The sequence below is a fragment of the Notechis scutatus genome, chromosome Z (assembly GCF_049901735.1).
Source record: "Notechis scutatus isolate UNSWTSFEM ecotype Mainland chromosome Z, rNotScu1.2, whole genome shotgun sequence".
In the NCBI taxonomy this organism is placed as follows: Eukaryota; Metazoa; Chordata; class Lepidosauria; order Squamata; family Elapidae; genus Notechis; species Notechis scutatus.
In genome coordinates, this window is record NC_142025.1 from 89918808 (window position 1) to 89944129 (window position 25322).

Below are 25322 nucleotides of genomic sequence, written 5' to 3' on the forward strand. Positions count from 1 at the left end.
TGCCATGTCTGCCTCTTAGACCACTTCCTGCTTATCAAAGTGCAAGAAGCAAGTTTCCCTTTTTTGTTCCGGGCTCATCTTCTCTTCCCCACTCCCAGGAGCAAAGCACAAATTGATGCTGGAAGGGCAAACAGTTTTGCCAAGGCGAAGCCGAGGGAAGGTTCTCTCTCGAGTAGGACACAAGCCCAAACGGATCGGCAGCAAGGGCAGCCTCAACATTCAGAATAAGGCCTTCCAATGCCAGGTGTGCGAGATCTTTGTCAACTCAGAAACACAACTCAAACAGGTAAGCAGATCAATCTAAACACTTTTCTGATTGTCTGGAGGACTGTAATGAGGAGCATGCTGAATTTTGGATATTTTTGAAGGAAGCATTTTAAGATGGAAATAAAAAGGGGAATAGAGCATTAATCTTTCCACCCTACTTCCACTCCCAAATTTCAGCTTAGACCTTTCATTAAATATCTATTAAGATATTTAATGAAGTTAAGAGAGGAAGTTACATTGCAAGCAGAAATTTTACTATTCTGAATTGCAGGCTAAAGCAAAGATTGCATTAAGATACCTGAAGCATCTTCCCAACAGTTCTTGTAAAATAAACAAAATCACATCTTAAGGGGCAGCCAGAGTGAAAAAGGAACATGGAAGGCCAGCTGCTCATATCTTTCTCTACCTTAAATTCCTCTGATCCAAATATTGTCCTAGGCAGTTTTCCATTCTCATCAGATTTGAAGTTTATATAATACTTGCCTTCCAGAAAATCCTACACAAATGGCTTTTCCAATGACAAGAGAATGATCAGAGTTAAGTGCTTCTTTATATAGTATCTAATTGATTAATTAATTGCAAATACTGTGTGCAACTTGAGTAGTAACAAGAAGGCTAAAAATCAGCAGCACACCAAGAACAATGATACAGAGAACCTTTTATTCCACTTACCCCCATTTAATGGACATCAGATGTAATTGGGCAACATTTCTGTCTGAACAACTTCCTGAAATAACAGACAAATCTTTTCAATCCAAAGCAGTCCATGCTAAATGTTACATTTACATTACATTTACATTAATTTCATGCCATCATGTTGATTTACCTTATTTGCATAATGATCTGAATATACTAATAGTGAAAATTACATCATTTGCATTTATTTACGTCATTTGTGTAATAACATCATTACCCAAATAATGACATCCACGTCAAAGTGTGTCGTTTGCATAATGACATAATGACACAAATCACCATAAATGATGTAATTTGCAATTTAATCACCCCTGAGGAATAATAGACACCCCTCCCCCAGTGGGGAGATTTTACTGTATTAGTAGCATCTCTAATAACTACAATTTCATACACACACAGAGTAAATAGCAACTTAATTCTTCAGACACTTTTTAAAAAGCAGCAGCACAGGAACAGAATTTAAAAATAACCAGCAAAAAGAGAAAACTTACTGTTAGAAGGAAGCATTTGCACTTTTGTAGAACAGGAGAATATTTGAAAAGGAATTATTTGATTAAGTAAGGAACGTCATGGAAAAGGGTTGGAGACCATTCAAGAGGCTGAGTGCAGCTGAGAAGATTATCTTTTCCAGATAAATACAGCAGAAACAGGCACAAGAACCTCTCTGGCAATCTTCAACCTTTTGGTAGGCTAAGCTGATATAAGAGTGTTTGAAATATCCCATTTCAGCCACTCAGGAAAGCATGCACTCTAGAAATTGACATTTTGGGTGCCATCTTGAAGTTTTTTGCCATAAGCAAGAAAATGTACCAATAAATCGCTTTCTGCTAGCCTCTTATTTTGTGCTTCCCTGTTTTAAAACCTTATCTTAATAGTAATAAACAACATAAGGAATATAGATATAATTAAAATCTAAACAGTTAACTAATTTGTGTTTCCCTTGTCCAATTTTTGGTCTCTGCACAATTATTTTATCCAATATTTGTTTCCAGCAAGATATAGGCAAGTAATGTCTAGATAAACAGAAAAGAAAGGAAGTACAAAATAGGAGGACTCACTTTAAATTTAAATAGAGCATTTTGAACGAGCTTTGAAATAGGCCTAAAGTTAATTATCCTGTTCTGCATTTATCTTATTAAGTAAAAGATTCAAAGACAGATATATACACAGTTCTCACCACAAAGATAGAGTAGCATCTATCAGGAGACAAAAGTGTCAGAGCAAAATGTCAAAAATACCAGAAACCTGAAGTCAAAGCAATATTAAAAGCTTGTCATCATGACCCTGTTGGTCCAAAGCTTAAGCAGAACATAATTTCAACATAAGACACGTTTTCCAGTTCCTTCATCAAATAAAAACATAGAATAGTCTAAAGAACTGTCATTGGAAAGTTTACTAAAGGTGACAGTAGGATATCAAGTTGCTTTTATACATAGATAATGGTGGGAGCTTTTGTTTTTTTCATCTACAGCATATGAGCAGTAGACGTCACAAAGACAGGCTTGCAGGGAAGCCACCAAAGCCCAAATACAGCCCGTACAGCAAACTGCAGAAGAATACTGCCCTGGCAGTGAGTATTCTCAAGGTATTTGTCACAGAAGGTGCCAGGTAACTCTGGGGTGTATGGAAAATGTGAGGGACAATAAGGAAATTCCCCTGGTGTCTTAATTATTCTTCAAAATCCAGTCACCCACTCAGTGGAGAATTGTGTCTGAATGTTAAATTGTCTCATCCTACAACAAAAGTACAGATAGTGCTACTCTCAGCAACATTCGGAAACTAGAGTGAGAAACAGCTGCTTGCATGAGAGGAAACAAGAAAAGCAGTGGGACAGATCAGATCAAGAGGTTACAATTCCCAGTATTCCTTTTCTTTTTATGCATCTACTTGTAGTGCATAATTAATTTAGTGGAAGTAATTGTAGCAGGACTGTTACAGTAGCTGTGACACAGATAGCTGTTTAAAAAGTATTGGGCAAATACAGGGATAGATTTACCACTGTTTTATGTATATATGAAAAGCCCTCCAGGAGCTGTTGAGCACCAACAAGAGGTAGATTCACCTTATAGCCCTCCCCTTTTTTTAAGAAAAAAAGGATGGGCTTTATATTCCTAATAGGAAAAGCCATTTTAAAAGGATAAGGAAAGCTACAGTTGGAAGGAGAAGCTTTTCGCTTATCTAGCTATACGACAGCCTTAATCTCCTGCACATATACGTGCACACATAAATACACACAAACACACCCACCCACTACACCTGGCCTCTTCACTGTGGGCAATAGATGGATATTTGAGCTGATTCAATAGGGCAACTCACTATATTCTTTTAAACTTCATCCTACTTTGAAAGTAAAAGAATTTTTGTCACAATAAAGTCATACGGTATTACTGTCAGCCAAGGATAGAGAATATGTGGCTCTCCAGATGATGTGAAAATATAATTCACAGCATTCTTCACCATTCATTGTATTGTTGAAATATATTGAGCAACATTTGGAAGGCTACATATTAGCCATTCTTATTTATAGTATTTGCATTTATAGTATTCATAAAGTACTATTAATTCACCTACTTCAGACCTGAATCAGGCTGTCAAATAAGTTTTGATACTGAAGCCCCTGGTTTAAACTATTTACTGCAGTATTAAAGCAACTCTTCTCTATGTTCCCCTTGTCTTTTGAAGCTGCTTTGCTCATGTACCATATCTATCTCTTTGTGCTTCTTCCCTGTCCCTCATTCTCACTCTTCACAGTCCAAAGTGGCTCTGCAGAAGCATCTTACGAAGACCTTGGCTGCCCGGTTCCTGCCAAGTCCCCTGGCATCCGCCACTGTGTGTACTTTGCCCAGCCCATTAACTCTCCGACCAGCTGCTGCTACCCTCTTCCAAGCACCCATCTTTGGACCAGCACTTTTTCGATCTCCCCCAGGCCCTGTGCGAACGGCTACAGGCCCCATTGTTTTTGCCCCTTACTAGAAAAACTCCAAAGGTTGTTTGGATGGGGAATTGTAGACCATAGCTGTACAAAGAAAATTGGGGAGGGCAGGTAACTTTACAGGGCTGTATTCTGAACAAAGGAAAGGCAGAATCTTTGAACTGTTTGAAATGGAATTTGTTTGTTTGAGATTTCCACTTATGTCATTAATTCAATTATACTTGCAAATAACTTTTCCTATTGTCTGATTCTCCCACAATGCACCAATCTTTCTAACTCATAGTATATCTAGAAGCACAATCTCACTTGTCCAGATGGTCATGTGGTAAAGTCAAAAGTATGCATTCAAAATATCTGTAAACTAAAAAGTATCTGTCATTTTAAACAGAATTCTATTAATTAGGAATTTGTGTAATTGGAATTCCAAAGAGGCTTCTTTTCCAAAATGCACCTTTATGAAAATCAGATTTGGATGCAGTTCCTAATTCAATTCACATTCCTCTTCCCACAATTACAAATTTAAAGAAAATAGTAATGATGGACAAACATGTATTGTTCTCTTTGTGAGTTATTAAGACAACCCTATATCTCACAAAGGAACTGAAATGGGTTTTTGAATTGAAGGAGAGAAAGGAGAAGAAAATATCTGCTTAAGTATGGGCACAAGACAGAGAGAATAAGAAAAGTGCTGTTACGTAGGTAAAAGGGTATAAATTGAGGGTTTTTTTGCTTATGTATGAAACAAGAATGGGATTTAAACAAAGAAGGGTATAGAGATAGAATTATTTCAGATCTTAAGTCAGCCTTTCCCAGTTGGGTGTCCTTTCAGACCCAGAATTTTGAGCCAACCTGAGAATTCTTGTAGTTTCAACATAATCAAAAGGTACCTGGTGGGGAAGATTGTCTGGAGACCATCTATATATATATTATGGTGTGTATTGCCTATGGTGAAGGAATGGCAAGAATATGGAACCCTGTAGAAAATGCAGTGGGTTCATACATAACTGTCATGTGTCCTTGAACATTTGAAACAACTTATTTCCCAGTTTCTGTTATCATATTCACGATAGTCTAACAAATCACTGCTAGGATCTACTTAAACCTACTGAATGAAGAAGAAAGACTGGAGCCAGGTTTTCCATGGTGATGTCATTCATAGAAGGATTAATGTCAGGAATGTAAAAGTAGTAAAGTTCAAGTTTGAGGACAGGTGGGTTTCAGATTTTAGAAGCAAAATCCAAAACGTAAAAAGTTACTCTATTAGAAATATGTTACTAAGCACTAGTTCCAATATAATGCTTTTGAATTTACTGAATTTATTACAAGTATGCATATTGCAATTTTGTTCAAATGAGCTAATATTGCTTACTCTCAGATAATATTGTATGCTGCAGTTTTCTAGACCTTGTTGGTTGACTGAAAAAATGTACCTAGTTCATAAATATCTAGGACTGTAGAAGTAGGTCAGAGATTGTTGCCCTATTCCCCATTGCAATGCATAGGATGTTGCTGCTCACAAACAAAATTCCACAAGAACGTTGGAAGAGATGTATATACATAGTAGCCATTCACTTCAGTAAATGAAGCAAGCCATGGACAATCTTCCAATAAGTTATTGGATATTGGAGTTTATTTTTTCACTTGCCTAAGTTATGGATATCAGTCAAATACAAAGTATAAATTAAAATCTGTTAGTTGAAACTTTCTTCAGTTTTGCTTGCAGCTGTAGTAATCCCTGACATCTTAAGGGAAATTTTTCAGGGCAGTTCTTTAGATTTGATCATTTTAGGGGGAGTGGGTGCCTATAGTGCTGTTCTGCATTTTGAGTGGGTGTCTGTAGTACTGGTCTGCATTTGTCATTACAGTGCTCACTTGTGCAAATGAATTTTGATATTTGAAAAGTGAGAGGAGTTATTTGGAGAGATTTGGCAGAACACTTTTCTACTCCAGGAAAGAAAAGCAGGGAATTTTATCTTATGTGAGGGACCTCAACTATGAGGTTTGAACTGTGTAACAACAGGTGATGATTTACCAAATGCAAGAGAGTGTTTAACTACTTGTTTAATTGCTGGTTGGTTGTGTCATCCTGGAATGAATGTTCCGTGTTACTTGGCAGAACATTTCAGAATATCACTTTACTGTGTGTTGATTGTGTGTTGATATGTGGTCCAGAAGCAATAGAATAAATACAGGAAAAAGACAGCAGATTTTTAAAAACCTGTTAGACAACCACATATTAAAGAGTAGGTGGCTCAAGACATTTTGAGCTAACAATATGAGCAAATTTCATTGAGGAGTAACTGGCAGATCCAGCAGGATATCCGATTCAAGGTCATGAGGTTCCAACAATTCCTACCCTCTTCCTGTAGCCACACTTTATCACTTCTGCCACTCATTCAGACTGGCAGTAGCTCTCCAAAATCTTTCCTCGTTTCTGCAGTTGTAGATAATTGTACAAGCAAGTCTTCTCAAACTGGTGCCTTCCAGATGTATTGAGCCAAACTATATGCTGGATGTGAATAGAGAGAGTTTTAAATCCTGACATCTGGGGAGCATCTTGTTGGGAAGGCATGTTTAAGCTAATTATACCTAATGTTTCATACTCCAGATTGCTTTTGAGGATTCTCTTTACTTTTTCCTTTGGAACCCTCAGTTCCTTAAAACCTGCCTTAACTCAAAATCTGGGACTATTTGATGCTACAGGAAAGCCATAGGAAAAGACCATGATTGTCACACCATTCTTATAAACTTTCCAAAGGTATATAGTCTGACCATTATTGAGGTACTTCAGTGCCAATTCTATTATATCATGAAACTAATCACTTTAACAAGCGATCATGTGAAGCTAAGATTTTTTCCTTTGATCCTGTATTTCAGTAAATGGGTATAAATCTCATAAAGTTGTCAACTGATGCACATCCTAAATACAAAGCTAAGCAGTGGCAAGAAAGTATTATTGGATAGAGCTGAAATAAAACGAGCAATTATTGATGGCTACAACTAAGTGATGAAACATTCCAATCTATGCAAAATACTAATGGAATGGTTGTTATTTGGTTTCCAGGCCTGTGTTATGGTTGTTTCTATCCAAAAGACAAGGATGAGATCTATGGCCAAAATCTATCTATACATAAAAACAAAGGCATTGCTGTCACAGTGGTCTTGTAGATATGGAATGTTTCTTTTCATTGTAGAACAGCAACATCCCTTTCTATTTATTAGATATGGAAATGTGCCAATTGGTTCAGCCTGCTGAAACATAAGTATTGCCATGAGGAGCAGTGTTTACTAGCTGCCTACAAAGTGGTAAATTTTGAGTGCCAGGATAACAGAGCTGTCCGAGAACAATATCATCTGTCAGTCCATTTACAATGCAACCTAGTTAACTTAAATTATGTGAAAACAAACACAAAAATACAGTATTTGATGTAAAATTTATAGATCTGGGAGATCCACTTAAAACCATCCATACTGTGTTTAAGAGCAAACACTTTACTAAGTGTGAGTGTGGAAAAATAACTACTTGTAGGAGTAAAAATGGTTGTTATCTGAATAGTACCCATGATCTCACCAAAGCATACAACTTGCAAGTCAGTTTTGCCAGTATGTCTATAAGAATGAGGAGAGCAGGGGGAGAAATTCTGATGGATTCATGGGGAAAAGTACAAGATGGTCTCATGTCTAAACATTCAGCTTAATATAATGAATATGTTTTCTTGCAAAATTGGATTCATTCTTTAAAAGTGATTGCTTTCTTCATCTGTAGAATATTGTCATAAAACTATTTACGCTTTTTTGTGATTTTGTGTTGAACAGTAACTGTTTCCAAAGGCAGTTACCTTCTGAGGGAAAACATGCAAATCCGCTCAGAATTCAACTAACACCCGGATAAAATTGTTACATATTCACCAAACCTTTGCTTCCAGCTGCTCTTAAAGTTACTTCCTAAATACTGTACTTTCAAATCTGAAACATTGTTTGTAGCTGACAGAAATATTGCTAGATTGCACTAATTTGTTTAACTTGCTCATTTCATTATAGGTTTTGCAAATATAGTGGCAGGTTCATTTTGGGAACATGGTTAGGTTACTTTATAATTCCAACAGCTTTCTGCAAGCGGGCTGGTGATAGAAAAATGACTCTTGGAAAATAATATTTGATAAGTGGCAAAAACAGGCAGAAATGGGGATAGGAACAAATAAAGAGAACATAAGGTTACCAGATATCACCTAATAATACCACTTAACATTTCTCTCCCTTGGCTTTTCTCCCCAACCATGAAATAGAATCTTTCTTTTTCTTTTAATCTCAGCATCTCGGGATTCCACAACAGCTGTCAAGATGACTCCCCAATAATCCTAAAAATATCTGAAAATATTGGGAGTGGTTCTGTCAATTTAGCCCGGAGAGCTTCAGATGGGAAACTATTGCCACAGTTAGCCATTTCTAACTTTTTCAGGTTCTAGCTAGATTTACAGCACAATCCTGTGCATGCTTTCTGAGATTCATGTTAATAAGTTCAGTGCAGTTTCTGATTCTGTAATTTTGTTTAGGATTACAACCTTGACAAATGCTGGCTTTCATTACATCAGGAAAGTGGATGTGGTAGATTAAACAATATAGGAATTTGCAAGGAAATGTATGGTTGAATCAGAGAATTGAATCAAACCAGGTATAGAGGACTATAATGCTTATGATAGATTCATTTCAGGTTCTTGCCAATGTTCTCTGTTGTTTAATGTTAGTCCGCTTCAATGTCCCTCAAGCCTCTGCTGCTTCATATCAGGTATATTTTCATAATACAAGTAATTAAAAGAATAGGAAATGTTTAATTCTTTTTTTAAAGTGCCTTATTCAATTGGGCAGATTTTAAAAAAATGATTGCAAAAACATGTGCTTCCCCCTCATTCTAGTATCTTTTGCATCATCCATACAAATTTGTGCATATTTAGCTAATAATAAGATTCTGTAATATGGTAGCAATATTAGAGGTGACCTTCTTATAACAGAAAATATTTGTCTTGTTCTGCATGAAATGCATTGTGACTAGGTTACTATCTCAGCTGCTACTGCTAATATTATTCTATCTGAATAATCAGGTGGAAATGTTTATTTTACTGGGCTTATAGGTCATTTTAATTACTATTGAGTCCAAGAGGCATATATACCTGACATTTGTAAATTAGATTCAAACATATGAATAGTTATAAAATCAGAAGCATATTAATGTGCATAAATACTGGAAGTATTTATTATAGTAATTTAAAATATATATCTTAATGATCTTACAATACCCCAACTGCCAAGGCCTGCTAATCAGCCAAATTTTAATAGTCTTCTTAAAAGCCAATAAAGTAAGAGCTATTTGACTTTCTGGGGGGAATGTCTCTATGTTCATTAAAAAATAAAAAATAAAACTTATGTGTTATATACTCAATATAAATATGTAAATAATTGCAGTAGATACTTGCTTGTGCTAAGTAAGAATCACATTCAGGTGATCAAAAAAGAAATTTATACATTAGGAAAAAGTTGGTTGGCTAAACTTCTCAGATAGCCAAAGCACTACAGTTAGACTAAAGAGGGAGAAATAAAATTGATTGGTGAGGTGGGACCCAGACCCTTAATAAGTTAGGATGTTGCATTTCCCCATGTTAGTGAGTTATTAATATCACAGAGGACTACCACAGGATACATCTTTGGAATGTGATTGTCCTGTTTTCCAGAACTAATTGCATCGTGATCCTAAAGTTGAGCCCCAGTAACCCTAGCAACTCTGAGCAGAATTTAGAGGCACACCTTGCTCTGAAAAATCAATACATCTAGCTAGTACAGGTTTTGTGTTATAAATTCCAAAACATTGGGACTGTAGATTTGTAATGAGTAGACTGGAATAAATTGAATGTTACAAAAAGATTATAGGAATCTGGCTCAGTATGCAAAAGGCTTTTAATAAAAGAATGAAATGGGGTTAGAAAGAAGAAAAGATGTGTGGTTTGATTACAGGGTGGAAAATAAGTTAACAGAAGACAAATACTGTCAGATTATATTGTAAGAAAAAATACCAAATCATAGCTGGAATAATCTACCTATAGATAATGTAAGGAACTGTGATAGGCTAATATTTTGTTTGGCATATTAATAAGTTGCAGAAGTACTTTACTCAATGATTCAGCAAATGCTCCAGTTTTGTGGATGTGGCACTGGATGTACTATATTTTTGTGGCATTATCACTTATGTTTGGAGCATAGCCATTTGCAATGAATATAAAAGTCTCATTTTCTATTTTTCCCATATACATATATAGTTATTTATGGGAAGCTTGATAAATTGCATGAATCCTACGTTTACCAAAACAAGCCATTATGCAAAAAAAAAAAAAAAAAGCCAGCTTCACCCTGCAGTATTCCATAGAACAAGTCTAACTTTTCTCCACTCTGGTGATCTAGTTTGACTGATGCAATGATGTTTTCAAAATCCAAGAGGGTCTGAAAACAGGCTTCTGCTTTAGTTGTGTTACTTTCTTTGGGATGCTACTTTGGGTTTCACAAAAAAGATTCTTACAGTGACCCTGAATGCTACCTGCAGGATTCTGCTTTACCTTTTAGTGGCCTGGATATGCTACTTGAATATTACTGTAAAGTTCCAAGCTTCTTATAATGACCTTTATACACATCTTCAACTAACTTACAGGAAATTTTCCATTTATCTGAATGCCATCTTTCCTGTTGGCTGATTTGACAAATCCTTTGGCCTTTCACTGTGATTCCCTCCATTTCCTTTCTCATTCAGAGCACTCCAAGGATGGTTCCATTAGCTGTGTATCTCCCTTTTCTGAAACTCCTTATGCTACTGCGTTGAAATATTTGACCTATCACTGTGCTTTCCTCCCATGGAGTGGTGTGTTGTTTTGATCCTTTTTCCAGATATATGAACTAGAGTCTAGACTACCTTTTAATAGATTATATGGGGTTGTTTCATACACCTCATTGGAAGTCTACACACTGATGTTGTGGAAATGAATATACACGAGCAGTATATGTACACAAATACATGTTATAAGATACAAGTACAAAACATGGAGTGAACTCTGGCTTCTTATGACTGTATCATGTATTGTAGCAGGTTGTTCTCCAACATTTGATTTTCAAAGAATTCTTTATCGGGTCCACAGAGAGAAAATAGGATTAAAGAAGTAAAATGCTTGCCTTTTGTGAAACAAAAAAAAAAAAAATCTGCATTGCTCAGAACAACTTGTAAGGCTAAGTTCCAAAATGGCAGAAGTACACCTTTGTTAATAGACATCTTACAAAATATCCAGCACATGTAAGTTAAGGCATTCTAGATAAAATTCTGATAAGCCAGAAATCTGCTCTTGATTCTATCACCCAAATCTTTTTCTCTTCTTTATAGTTCTAACTTTATCTCAGCCCCTTGTCTCTGAATGTGCTTGCTCTCTGTCCAGTTGAAAGACCTTCATCCATCACTTTTCTCATTTTTCTTGTTTCCTCCCCCTTTTTTTCCAGTGCTGTGCTTCACTGTTCTGGGTGAAAATAGAAGGTCATAAAAGCACCAGTGCACCTTGAACCCTAGTGGTGCTGCTTGTAGTTTCATTGTCTTATCATTGGTATAGATTTTCCAGCAAACTGTTGGCCTAAATGCAGCTGGCCCTTAATCCTGTTCTGGCACTAGGGTTTTTGATATATTTCGCACTTTAACCCCTAGAAGCCATTTCTTCTGCTAATAATACTATAGCAAGAAGCTGCTTTAGGAACACAGTGTGGATGCTTTCTTTTATAGCCCTAACCCTCTGTATCCAAAGCATTAATGCCTTCATATTTAGTATAGAGTATAATATACTCCAGGTAGTGGGTAAGAGCACTTAGGCCATAGCTCTTAGTAATGTGTGAGCCCCCTACTCCCAACCAATTTTTTTTAAAGTGATGTGCAACATTTAAACTTTTTTTTTAAGTGAAAAGACATTCAAATGACCTTAGGGACATGGCCAGTATATTGTTTTTCCTCTGCCCACTGATGATTCAATGTATATTTTTGATGTACCATATAAATAAAAATAAATATATATATACACACACATACACACACATATATATTATTAAAAATGTTGAAATAAAAGTAAAAATATTTTGATAATCAAATTTATTTGATCTCCTGTGTTGCTTGATTGATAAATTCAAATTGTTGGGCTACAGATGTGTTAGATTCAAGTCAATCTTCGACCATGGGAGTTCACTGAGGGAGTTTGGGCCAGTCACATTCAGCCCAAAAGGCCACTGTTTTAGGGAAAATTAGGGAAGGGTGGTCCATAAATAGCCTTGAACTACTGGGTGAAAGGACATAAATTAAACATTTTAATAAAAGGAAACAGCTGTCAGTTCTATTGACATGGTAATGGATGATGTGATATATCTGCAGTTCATCTGCAGGTTGTATTGGACTGCAAGTTAAAATGCCTTGGAAACTTTTTAATTTCTTCAGTTAATGCAGTGAATCCATTATTACTACTAGGAGTGTATTATATGATTACAGCAGTGTACAAATTTGATCAGTGACAATTAATTTCAGAGCTGGTATCTGTCACAAAAGGTCCAAGAGAAGTATCTTTATACAATGTACACAAGGCTCTTGAACCAATACTTGACTAAAAGAATACTGTAGCGATGAAGGCCTAGTCTGTACAAATCTTAGATGAGATAAATGAAATTATTCTTGGGTTACACCATTAAAATTGTACCTAAAATCTCTCAGGCTGTTGAAAAATAGTTATAATGAGGGATTCTCCACTAAGATCCTTTTCATCCCAGTTTTATTGGTTTAGTGACTTCTTGGTGGTGGTGGTGGTGGGAATAGATCTTTATTATGAGCCACTTACACGTCCAGCTGAGGCATGCTTTATTGAATGCAATACATTTTGTTGTATTTGCACAACACATGCAATCCAAACCAGACTTTGACTTACTGCAACAAAAAATACAACCATAGATTAAAAACATAAAGGTTAAGCTATATAGCTAAAAGTATATAGGCAAAGACAGTTTTCCTCTAAATTCTCTTCCAGATGTTGCATTTCCTCACAGTTAAGAGTCAGTGGGAAAGAACTGACTTATCAATGCAGTAGAAATTCTATACAATCTCTTTGCAATGAACGAAATATAGAATAAATTGACAACTCCCATTTATTTCTAGTAGCCTTGTTTAGGATAGTTTTTGAGTGCACTGCTCTATTTAAACATGTAAATAAATACCAGGGAAGAAAGCTACAAAAACAGTTCCACCTAGCCCAAACCAAGTTGTTTTACCATACAAAGAACTTAGTCTATTGAACCCAGGCCTTGGAGCTAAGGTAGTTTGGAGTTCTTTTTAGATCTGTATAGTTAACAGCCAATGAACGTTCTTACCAAAGGAATACATTGCTGGCCAATACACTCGTCAATGTCTGGTCTCATCAGTTTGCTACATTTAGTTTCTATAAGCTCAGATCTGTATTTTCCAGAGTTCTTGATGATCTCTTTGTGGTCTTGTGTTTAAGTTTGCAATTGATGATCATTATACCTCTTACGGAATAGAACATCATATCCCCTACATGCCATCTTTGACCTTCTAGAGGCACTAAGAGAAGATAAACATGCAGAGGTATTCTTGCTATGTGCCCACACAAATACATGCCAGCTGAGCTTTCTATAAACTAACTTGGCACACAAACAACATGTTGCTTCAGCCAACTTATTTTTTAATTGCAGCATGTGTTTGTAAGTGAGAAATGGTAGTTGGAAGGGAAGCATGTTAGTTCTTTATTTGGCTCTTAATTATTTCCCCTCTACACACAAACATATTTTTTGCAGTCTGGCTCTTCAATCAGTTGCAAGAATTAAAATGTTATGAAAGAAAATAGGTAATAAAGGGGAAGATAAAGTATCTTCCACTGCCCCTTTATTTCCTTCTGCAACGTCTCTATACAAATTAATTTATTCTCATGGTTTCTCTATGAACATTTAGCAACAACGAGGTAAGTTACATTAATATGATGGGCATTACTTCAGAATATAGTACAAGTACTCCTCAATTTATAACCATTCATTTAGTGATTGAAAGTACAACAGCCTGAGAAAAGTGATTTATGACCATTTTTCACATTTATCATTACTGCAGCATCCCCAGCCACATGATCAGAATTTGGACAGTTTCTCATATATTTATGAGGATTGCAATGTCGTGGGGTTACATGATCATCTTTTGAGACCTTCTAATAAAGCCAATGGGGAAGCCAGAGTCACTTAAATGTGTTACTAACTTAACTGCAGTGATTCATTTAACGACTGCAGCAAGAAAAAAATATAAAATGGGGCAAACCTCATTTAACTGTACTGCTTAGCAACATAATTTTTGGTCTCGATTGTGGTTATAAGTTGAGGACTACCTGTATTGTACTACAACACAATTTTAATTCTTATAGACATTTTTAATATTCATTTTGCAAAATACGTAAGATTTTTTTTTTTAAAAAAAGGATTGTTTCATAAAGACCTTAAATGGAAAATAATTATCTTTGAATTTTTCAACAAATATTTTGCCTATAATCATTACTTTATTAAACTAATTACAATGCCATTTTTGTCCAATTTCAATCTTTCTGTTTAAATCCTTCCCAATCCTCCCTCCCTAATCTATTGGAAAAACTGGAAAAATAGTTATATTCACATTGATGCTGGAAAAGCTAAAATATACTTTATTTATTTATTGGTGTCATCTATTCTGACTGGATTGTGTTCTGTATTGTATTCAATAAAAGTTGATATTACACAAACAATTCAGAGCAGTGTAGAATCTGTTTTTAATCTGCATTTCAAGAATTCATAAGCAACTAACATAGAAATCATTTCTCAATGCATTTAATCTTATTCTGAGTTGAATCCATTTTATCATGATATCAATTATATGAGTTGTTACATCCATTATCCAGATCAGGAACACAAAGTCACAGTGTTTGGAAAAGACATTCACAAAACAAAATAAAATCCAGATCAAGTTAATGATACATAAAAGATCACTTAAAAACTATTATCCCCAATGTGCTTTTCCAAACTTTCTATTTCCTCTTCTCCACAAGTTGGTCTCCTTATAAAAGTACAGTTGGCTTCTAAAAAAACACATTCTAGAATCTGCTAATTCAGGAACATGGAAGATGGTGGATTAACTTGGCCAGGAAGGCTTCAATACCGACTGAAGGAATGTTCCATTCTTCCTCACGTTGCTATATCCATGGCCCATCCCCCACTTTTCCACAACCTAACATGTTTCTGGGAAGGCGGGGATATTTCTACCACACTACCCTTCAGGTTTCAAATCAAGAATACAACTTAGTACCCCTAACAGCTATTTTCAGATTTAAAATGTGGATTCTTTAAACAGTAAAAAATAAAAAATGGTCTGAGTAAAAGAATGTTAAAAATCTAACCTTTAATGCAGTGTATTGACCATTTAATATACTAGGTACTGAACATATAAAGGTACTATCTGTTTGATTTTTTTTTCTTATTTCAAGTGAAAAGTGAAGAAAAGGTTCTACACTCTTGTTTTGGATTTGGAAAGTTCTTTCTACCAAAACAAAAACAAATGATATAGAGACTGCAGGAACAAAAGAAGTGCCTTATATGGTATCTGCTACTGGTTTCTGCTCTGTGGCAAGGCCAGCCTTGCCCTACATGCGTACATTTTTACCAGCAATAGTGGGTCCAACGACTGGGTTTCATCCATCCACAGAACCACTGCTTTTGTTCTTGCGGCTGAGCGGGAAGGTGGACTTGCTCTGTGGCTGTGTCATTTTGCTGGCTAAGTAGACAAAGGGGTCAATGAGACTCCGACGGTCAGCAACTGAGGTTTCCCACAGTTTTACTTTCTCCGTCTTTGCCCAGTGTTGGGCTATATCATGGTCCACACGGCGTTGATCCTGCAAATCACATTTGTTGCCTAAAACCACAATAGTCACCTATGAAGATTGGAGGGGAGAGAAAAAAAAATCTAGCTAGTACAACGTCAAATGCACAAAAATCTCCAAATCCCAGGATGCTCTTATATAAATTTTATTAAAGCATAAGAACTATCAAAAAGTAATACAAAGTAAAGAAAGAAAAGAAAAAAGGACAAAAGAAGCAAAAAGAAAAAGTAAAAAGAAATTTTAAAAAGCTCCCAATTTTCTTTGCACCAGATACAAATATGACCACATAATTATTTTTTTACTCTATGATTAATAAAAATGTTCTATTACGTAATTTTTTTTTCATAATGAAAACCTTAATCAAAAGCTCACTTTTTCATGGAAAAATCGATAAGCGGTTTTTGAGACAACAATAAGTGTAGATGTTATCTTTTCTCTAATCAAGGTAGTCAATTTAACCTTAGCTGCAAGTTCCATCATTTTCACCATCCATTCCTCCATTGTGAATTGAATCCCAAGATGCTCATGACATGGTGGAACAAGGCCACCCGGGATATTGAGTCAAGGGAAAGCATTTTTCCCCCTTCAGACACTGATTTGTCAGCTAAAGGTTGCTTCTAGAAAGGGTCCTTCAGTGCACTTGAAAACAATCCCAGCATGCTTACTGGTGGCATAAATGCCCTTTTTTAAAAAAAAAATGTCATTCCTGTTCTTAGTGCCTGCCACCCAAATTGTCTGCTTCAGGGTCCTTCCATTTATACCCTTCTCTGAGAGACTCATCCTCGGCAACTGTACCATTTAGCTGACCTTGGTGGGTTTAAGAAAGTTAAGCAAGGTTGGAACTAGTTTATGTTTGGGTGGGAGACCACTAGAAATTCCCAGGGTTGTGGATTCGACTGAGAATGCAAAAAGGAAAGAAAAAGAAAAAGGATCCCATGAAAATACAATGGCAAATTATTTCCGCATTATTTGCTGAGCTTGACCAAACAGAAACTTACACCAACATCACAGATCTTGTGACAGGGGAGATTATTAACTTCTAATTATCTGGCTTGATAAAAAGGGGCCAGGGGCCAAGAGCTTCTAATGATGGGTGGAAACTGTAGTTTCTGGAGTTGGGGTCCCCTTCCCAAGAAATTATTAAGCTGCCAAAAAAAACAACCACACTGCAGGTAGTAGTCTTTTAATGGCCACATTTGAGATCAGCAATGGAAGTATTAAGCCAAGTGGTCACTACATGAAAATTCTGCTAATTTCACCTTTCCTTTGCTTTACAGACCTAGGAATGTAATAAATAATTGGTCACAAAGTTATTTTTTCAGCATTATTATAACTGAACCATCATTGTCCAGGACAACTGGTAAACGAGTACCTGTACCTTTTCTAGGCAGAAAAATAAATTAAGATGTTTGATCGATATAACCCTCTAAAGAGAATAAGCACAGTACATCTTCTATAACTTAAATATATAATATTTTTGAGAAATAAAGATGTAACTATTATACAACAATTGTTTCCCCTAAAAAATGAAAGATGTAATGGTACCTTGGAAGACTGGACCAAGAGATGCTGATATCAGGCCCCAAGCCCAAGAATGACAAATAGTGATTCTTCTAAGCTGAGTTATTTATGGTTTCCACATCTACAGGCAGAATCTTGCCAGGTTGAGGACTCTACTACTTGCATCTACCATATGTTCTGAGAATTATTAGGGAGAGACCACCTTCACCCTCTATCTCTCACACAAAATACCTGTCTTTTATTCCTCTGGAATGGTCTCCTCCCTCTTGGGAATCCGCCCTACTACACTCCATCAAAGCTGCTTAGGGAACAAGAGTCTCAAGAGGACCCTCCCTAAGTTATTAAGCTGTAGGTAATGGCAGAAGAAATACTTTTCAGACTTGCAAGATTCAGTTAACATAGCTTTAGAATAAAATATAATTAGCTCATTTTACCATGATTCCTTCTACCTGGTAAAGCTATCAAAGACAGAAGAAAGACATAAATACACACATCAAAGACACTGTGCTACCAGATAAAGAACAGATTAAAAACAACAATGTGAAAATAGATTCAAACCAATATGAAAAGTCAATTTTTGTCATTTTAGGGTCATTGCAACAAGATCAAAAAGATCATTAGGTTATCTCAAAATAAACTTGGAACAAATTGTCATTTTTGTCTTAATAGAGACATTTAGTTACTGGGTCTCAATGTCTAAAGAACATTAGGTTTTTGAAAGTTGATTTGAATTTCTACTTTAGAACATCCCTAGACTCTTTGCTGCCCAAAGGCTTTTATGACATGAGTATCTGGGATTCTGAGAGCCAGTTCGATCTAGTGGTTAAGGCATAAGGCTAGAAAGCAGAAGACCATGAGATCTAGTCCTGCCTTAACCATGAAATCCAGCAGAGTAGCCTTGGGCCAGTCACTCTCTCAACCCAATTCACCTTACAGATTGTTGTAAGGGAAACAGGAGAAGGAAGATGTGTTGGATATGTTCGCTGCCTTGTGTTATTTGTAAAAATAATACAGTCAATCAGCAATCAACCAATGTTCTGCAAATTTCCCCAAACAGGAACAGCTTCAGAAAATAATTCCACCTACCTCCTTCTTATCTTTGTTTTTGTCTATTTCCTTCTTGAGAATCTCCACCCTCTTGAAAGACTCCTTGCTCTCAATACTGTAAACCAGCACAAATCCATCGGTGCAAGAAAAGCAATGCTTGGGCAACTCCAAGCATGGGGAAGCTCCATCCCTCAAGCCTCGGGTGTCATAGAAACGCACCTGCTCACGCATATTCCGGTCTGTTTCAATGGAACCCACATAAATGTCTTCCTGGGTTTCAATCATTTCTGAACCTGCAGAGAGTCAATCAGATAAAATATAAGAATCTCTACCAAAAAAACCCTGAATCTTGCTCCTAGAAAAACCTAGTTATCTAGAATAATTTCTGCTAACTGCACTTGCTAAATGTTTAATTATTGTTCTTAAGTTACTGTAAGTTCAGCAAGAACATGGGGGCGGGGGGAAAGTATGAATAACTGGGAGGTACCAGATGAAAAGGAAGTCTGACAGGGGCACAATGTGATGGGCAACAGTGTAAGAGTGATTCAACCATGAGTTAGCATGACCACATTAGTTTATCACCATGGACAAACCCAGGGCATACAATTAATTTCTAGTTCAAGGTTAATTCACAGGAACAACAAGTAAATACTCTGTATATCTCCGATTGTATGTGCATGTCAACAAACAGAAGCAATTGTAAAATGATATTTTCATGCTTTGCCTCAACACCTTTTCCTTAAAGTGTCATTATTTTACCACATCTGTACCCATATGAATGAAAAATAAATTGGTTGAATTTGTATATTACTTTGAGCCATGGTGTACATTGAACATGCTTTATTATGCAAACTTACATGTTAATCATAATTCAACAGGCAACAGGTTTAACTCAAATAGGTAGTCCTCAACTTACAATAGTTCATTTAGTGACCATTCGAAATTACAAGTGCACAGAAAAAAGTGACTTATGACTGGTTTTCATTTACGACCATGGTCATGTGATCAAAATTCATATACTTGGCAACCAACTCATGATGGTTGTACTGTCCCAGAGTTATGTGATCACATTTTGCAATGCAACCATTCTGACAAATCAATGGAGAAGCCAGATTCACTTAACAACCGGGTTTCTAACTTAACAACTGTAAAGATGCACATAACAACTGCAGTAAGAAAAGATGTAAACTGGGGCAAAATTCATTTAACAATTAGCAGCAGAAATTTTGGGCTCAATTGTGATTGTGGCAGTCAAGGACTTCCAGTACATCCTAATAACAAAATAACGCTATTTAATGTTCACATGTTGTACTAAGCCTTATTATGGTGTATTTCCTTTATGTATTTCCTTATTATGATGTATTTCCTGTATGCCCAAATCCATCGATCTCCTTTGTTAGTCCCGGTTTAGCAGCCAATCAAACAGAAAAGCCTAAAATAGCAAAGAAATGAAGACTTCCTAGTTAACGCCAACACTCACCAACAATATGATTCCCATACAGAAGCTGTTCCAGGATCGAAGTCTTCCCAACTGATGCTTGCCCACATACTACCACTTTGCAACTCTTCCCCATTATCTGGAAGATACAGAGAAAAAAAACCAAGAAGGATATACTGAAGATGAGTGGTGAAAACATGCCTAAACATATGCAAATACCAGTATTGCTCAAGGCTGGCTTTGGCTATCCTACAAAATATAATAGCCAGACTATTTTAATCTGAGGTGATGGTACACTGATAAAAGACATGAGCAGAACTTCATAGGGCCTTAAAGTGGCAAATGCCTGGGCAGAGTCAAGAAGATGAAGAACAATTAATACATCTGTTATTTGTAAGAAATAGAAAGCGTTTCTTAAGGCCTGATAATTTGATGTTTACAAATAGAATTTTTCCCGTCATGATTGGCCTTGTGCTATTTATATATATATTGACCTCAAGGTTCCTATTTGACAAAATAAGAACATAAATGAATTTGCTCAGATCTCGGTGTAATTCTTTTCTCCACAGTGATTCTCTGCATAAGACTTTCTGATCTGTAGTAACTCATGTGTTTAAATATACTCATTTGCCATATGGTCTGCAGTAATAATTTGCTTTAGATTTAGATTTAGACTTTTATTTGGTAAATTTTGAATTCCAGTGAAATCAAATCAATTTTTATTCACTCATAGACCAGCAAATAAACTCGAGTCACAATTAAGATAAAGAAAAAATATTATTGTAAAAATATGTAAAAAGGATTAGAGTTGATATGGTGTATAGTGCAGACTGTAGAATAAGAACTTGGCTTGGGTTTCCAGTCAAAACAAAGTAAAGCCCATACATTCTAGGAGACAGAATCAAGGCAATCTGTTTCTTACACTTCATCTCTAATTTTACTCTTTAGTCTTTTACTTTTAGCCTCTTTACATGTTGTTTTTCTACCCTGCCTGTTTGGTGTCTCTGAATTCCAAAGAGTTCTTGAATCAAACAGGGTTTGCTGATGCTTTTAAAGTTTCAGAGAGAACCCTTCTCTCCTTTCAGTTTTTTCCTGGCATAATCATGATTATCTTGGAAGAGACACTAACATCTTTCTCTCATAATCATACCCACATTAATGAGGAGAGAATAGAAAAGCAGCTGAGACTTACTAGCAGTAGCATTGAGCAATTTTAGGGATGGGTAGGATGGACATTTCCTTTTGTTTCCTCGTGTTTGTCATTTTAGGCCAAAAGCAAGTCCATTCACTTTTCCTATGTAATTTTTAAGCCATTCATATAACGAGGCACATCTAAAAAGTGGCTGCTTTTTACAGTTAGCTGTGTTAGTTTTAGAAAAGCTACTTGTCTGAAAGGTTAGCCAAAGAAAAGAATAAATGAAGAATAAAAATAACATGTAAGCAGTTTCCAATATACATTTCATCTACAGCTAACATTAAAATTGTAAACCAAAAAAAGTTTAAAAACTAAATGAAAAATGAAGGTTTCAGGATCCAATCTGGGTTGGTCACCGGTGCCAGACAGACTCAGATTGGATCTTGCAACATTATCCTGGGATATGTATATTCGCCTTCATTCATAAGGGGTTTCCTCTGAAAATGCAGTGTCCTATCTAATCATCAATCTGAATATGTATCCCGAATTATCTGCCTACTCTGAATATTTTTATGAGGGGTCCTTGATACTCTCTGAGCTTGGTTGCTTTCTTGTAGAAGTTTCATTACCCAAATTAGATAACATCATCATTTTCATGCTAGCCAGAAAATAAGGTCAGAGAGCATCAAGGACCCCTCATTTCAGCCCTGAGCTACAAATATTATCTTTTATTGGAATATTTTATGTCTCTGACAACCAAAATTATACAATGGAACAGGAAAGCCACAGTATCTCCAAGTAATATTCTTGGGGGTTTTTTTGGGGGGTGGGGGGGTGGGGGAGAGTGAAAGCTGTGTTTACCAGTTGGTATTGCTTCTTTGCCATATTTTAGTTATTATATTGTTATGCTGCCCATCTCCCCTGTATGGTAATTCTTATTTTCTACATAATTATGTACATGAATGTATTATATAACTAAAATTACATGTTTATAAATACAAAAATAATTTTTAGTCTCTTCATATTTTCTACACATTAACCAGGATTTATCCCCACTACAAACATAGAGGAATAAATTAGGCAGCATCACAAATTTCCAGTGTTGAAAAGAATTATTCCTTTAATCTTGTGTAGCTGCTCAGAGAAATACCATACTGCAATGGCAAAAGGCAAAATTGCTGTTTCTTACATTTCATGAACTTTGACTCTTTTATTTGCGCATTAATGATCTGTCAAACAACGCCTGCCTGACATCTGATAAAAGCCAAGTTGTCAAAAGCCAATGTCATCAATTATCAATTAATCTTCAAGGCACTGCTAGCTTCTGGTGGGTTAGATAATACTCTAATTAAACAGCTGGTTACTACTCCTTAGAGAGGGAATGGGGCTCATTTGCAAATCTATCAAAGATGAAATTAATCGCCGATACAATTAGCAAACCCACACAATCACTATTGCACATCTAAAAGTCTGCAATTTTTCTAAAAACTCGATTTAAAAAAACAAAAACAAAGAACAGCCAATCCAAGACAACTTACCTTCCCTACCTTGATGTTTCCCTGCCGTCTCCAGCAAGGAAAGGAACTAGGGACCAACAACTCTGCATGACTGAGAGAAAAGACATATGTGGGACCTGCAGCCCACAGCTCCATCTAGAGCACTGTCTACAGTGTGATTTACTCTCTCTTGCGATCCAGTTAAGATATTTAGGAAAAGGTAACAGTACCGTGTTGCAGTGAAACACAGGAGAATGGAAATAGAAAACTGAGCTCAGCAATCTTGCCTATAATCCAACCGGGGTTATTTTTCATTTTAAATTTGATGAAAATTATACAATCAAGCAGAGAGGACCATTGATCTTTAAACAAAACTGAGGAAATGGTGAATTGAAAGTAATAAAGCACTATCCCTTTTCCCTCCCTATCTCTGTTCATATATTTACACTTAAAAGCAAATTGTGTTTGGCAAGAATGCTGGTTGCAGAAAAATGAGAAATTAAAATATCCTTACAGCAGAAATGAAATGAGAATAAATACATGTGGGGTATTTTGAGTGTACATATGATGCCGAAAAATGTTAAGGATTAGATAGATACCTGATTGATGCAATGACTGTGTTCACGAGGCCTTCTTGACTAATTGATCTATGGTTTATGGAATTAACTCAAATTTTCTGGGTTTCACATAATATGAACAATATATCTAATACACAAGTTGGCTTTACAGAACACAATAGGTTGAAACATAATTGATTAGTTTTTCTTATCGTGCTCATGCAATCAGAAGAATGAATTCTCTGATATATAAAAAATATATCAATGTATGAAATTTTTATCTATTGCTAGATACCTAACAAAAGATTCCTTCTCCAGTCATGTTAGCTCAGGAAATCTGGAAGTTGGAAGTCCACAAGTCTTAAACATGCTAAGTTTGAAGACCCTTATATGCTGTATTGCCTTTAAAAAAAACTCTTAAAGAATTCTTTCAAACCGCATTTTCCATTTTTATAGCAGAAGAAACCTGCCTATCTATAAAGAGAGTCAAATATAAAAATATAACCAAATATAAAAAAATTCCGAAACACTGAAGCCCTGTGCTATCAAAAAGAGATCTGAAAATAGATCAGTCCCGACTTCCAGTTTTTTTTCTGTATATTTTTGCCTGAAGATAAATGATTATTTCCAATTCCTGTTTGTCCAATTCCGAAGCAAAAATAAAATCCACCCCCCTTGGAGGACTCTACCGAGTCCTCTCTTCACTCGCCTCCCAACCGGAAGTGGCCTATGTAACTCTGACTCTTTTGTCGCCGGATATAGAAGGAGGAACTTCCGCCTCGTTCCTTTTTACTTTCTTTCGTTCTCTCTCCCCGGCTCGCCGGCCGTTGATTGCAGCAACAAGGAATCAAGATGGCGACGGCGGGCGGAGATTGCGACGTGATTATGGCGCCCGCGGCACCCCCAGCGGTAGCTTCACATTCCGCGATGCCGCTGATGTTGAGCGAGGAGGACGAGGGGACGCGCAGGTAAGACCTCCGCCACCGCTTCCATCCCTGGAAAGGAGTTTTTTGCCCCCGCGGAGGGGAGGGGCCGCTTCGAAGCCGGGGGGGAGGCGGGAGGACAGGAGGCGGAGCCTGCTTCAGTGCCGTGGGGGTGGGGGAGAAATAGGGCTTTTAGGAAAGTAGTTTGGAAGGCGATTTGTTATCGTTGTCATTTGTCAGCTCTTCCTCCAAAGGATCACGGAAGAGAAAATTCAAGATTAAGCCAGTTAATGACGGGCAGTTAGGAGAAGCTCTCTCACTGAGGGACAATGTATGTCTAAAATCCAGCATGTTGAGGAATAAATCATGCAGTTCCTGCTGTAACTTATGGGCTGTCTCTTAAACACGAATTGCTGGATGAAAAAGACCTACGGTCAGATCAATATTTACATTTAACTGTGACTTTCCCAGGTTCAAGTATAACAGGATTCAAGCTGGAGATTAGCCATCCTACTGCATATCTCTCTGTGTGTGTAGTTGCAGGCTTACTGCTGAATTCCATTATTCCTGTAATTCAGTTCCAATATCCAGCAATTCAGTTATATTATAGCGCTCCAAGTAGTTTCCCACAGGGGTTTATTACAAGAACCCTACACACACACATTCTGAAGAGGATCCAGAAATACATATGTTTGGGTAATGTTTTTACTCTATTTTATGAACAAATTAGTTTGACCATTATTGTACAGTTGGTCTCTTTGTTTCAAATATTGTGCACAATACATGACTTGGGATATCATTTGGTATATAAACAGTGATTTTTCTTTTATCTCAGCATTTCAAGAATATCCCACTAAATAAACATGTTGATTATGGTAGCAGTTGTTCTTGCCATGGGAAGCTTTTAAGTAGAGAAATGCCACAGTAGTCAATGAAACATTTAATAATCTGTACATTTTGTGTTAAATCTTATCTGGGAAAAACATCTTGAATTTTGTTTTGGGTTCTCATGAGGCAGTGATTTTTCTCATCTTGATTCATAACATTCATAATCACTGCATAATAGTGTAGGCACTTGCCTGTGAAAATGAATGCAGTCTTTAAAAAATAATTCTGGGTTGGGTCTCACTTGGTTTATAGCAAGTGACTCTTGTGAGAAAAATCATAGATAATAGAGGAATCTCTAGTAAAACGTAGTAGCTAATCTGGAAGTTTGTAGTGTCAGGCTTTGGCTGGTTAGGCAAACATAAAGAAAAGGTGAAGAAAAATGAATCTGTTGGCTATCATTAATTACAAAATTAGATGTATGATTTGAAAATAATTCCTGTTTCTCCTGTTATTCAAAGGATCACA

The 25322-nt window shown here is 36.4% G+C and overlaps 3 protein-coding genes across 6 annotated transcripts in view; 2 read left to right on the top strand and 1 right to left on the bottom strand.

Moving 5' to 3' along the window:
* ZNF385C (zinc finger protein 385C) overlaps nt 1-7693 on the top strand; it is a 268137-nt gene extending 260444 nt beyond the window's left edge. Inside the window, exons 7-9 of the mRNA XM_026682788.2 lie at nt 99-286; nt 2435-2548; nt 3715-7693. Coding sequence (XP_026538573.1) covers nt 99-286; nt 2435-2548; nt 3715-3936 — 524 coding nt within the window. The 3' untranslated portion in view covers nt 3937-7693. The remainder of the gene's footprint in view (nt 1-98; nt 287-2434; nt 2549-3714) is intronic.
* A 7031-nt stretch (nt 7694-14724) lies between these two features.
* Nucleotides 14725-24124, bottom strand: NKIRAS2 (NFKB inhibitor interacting Ras like 2). Of its 3 annotated transcripts, none has more exons than XM_087947904.1 (4): nt 23342-24124; nt 19901-19997; nt 18460-18713; nt 14725-15903 (listed from the first exon to the last, which is right to left on the bottom strand). In XM_087947904.1, the coding sequence occupies exons 2-4, from the start codon at nt 19992-19994 to the stop codon at nt 15664-15666; spliced, it is 588 nt and encodes a 195-aa protein (XP_087804030.1). In that variant the 5' UTR covers nt 19995-19997; nt 23342-24124; the 3' UTR covers nt 14725-15663. The 3 variants fall into 3 exon arrangements, with proteins under 3 accessions (XP_087804030.1, XP_087804029.1, XP_026538558.2); XM_087947903.1 differs by having other exon boundaries at nt 23089-23824; XM_026682773.2 differs by lacking the exon at nt 23342-24124 and adding an exon at nt 22532-22566.
* The window catches only part of DNAJC7 (DnaJ heat shock protein family (Hsp40) member C7), a 47103-nt gene continuing 45646 nt past the window's right edge, over nt 23866-25322 (top strand). For both annotated transcript variants that reach the window (XM_026682769.2, XM_026682771.2), the window contains exon 1: nt 23866-24014. In XM_026682769.2, coding sequence (XP_026538554.1) covers nt 23899-24014 — 116 coding nt within the window. In that variant the 5' untranslated portion in view covers nt 23866-23898. The remainder of the gene's footprint in view (nt 24015-25322) is intronic.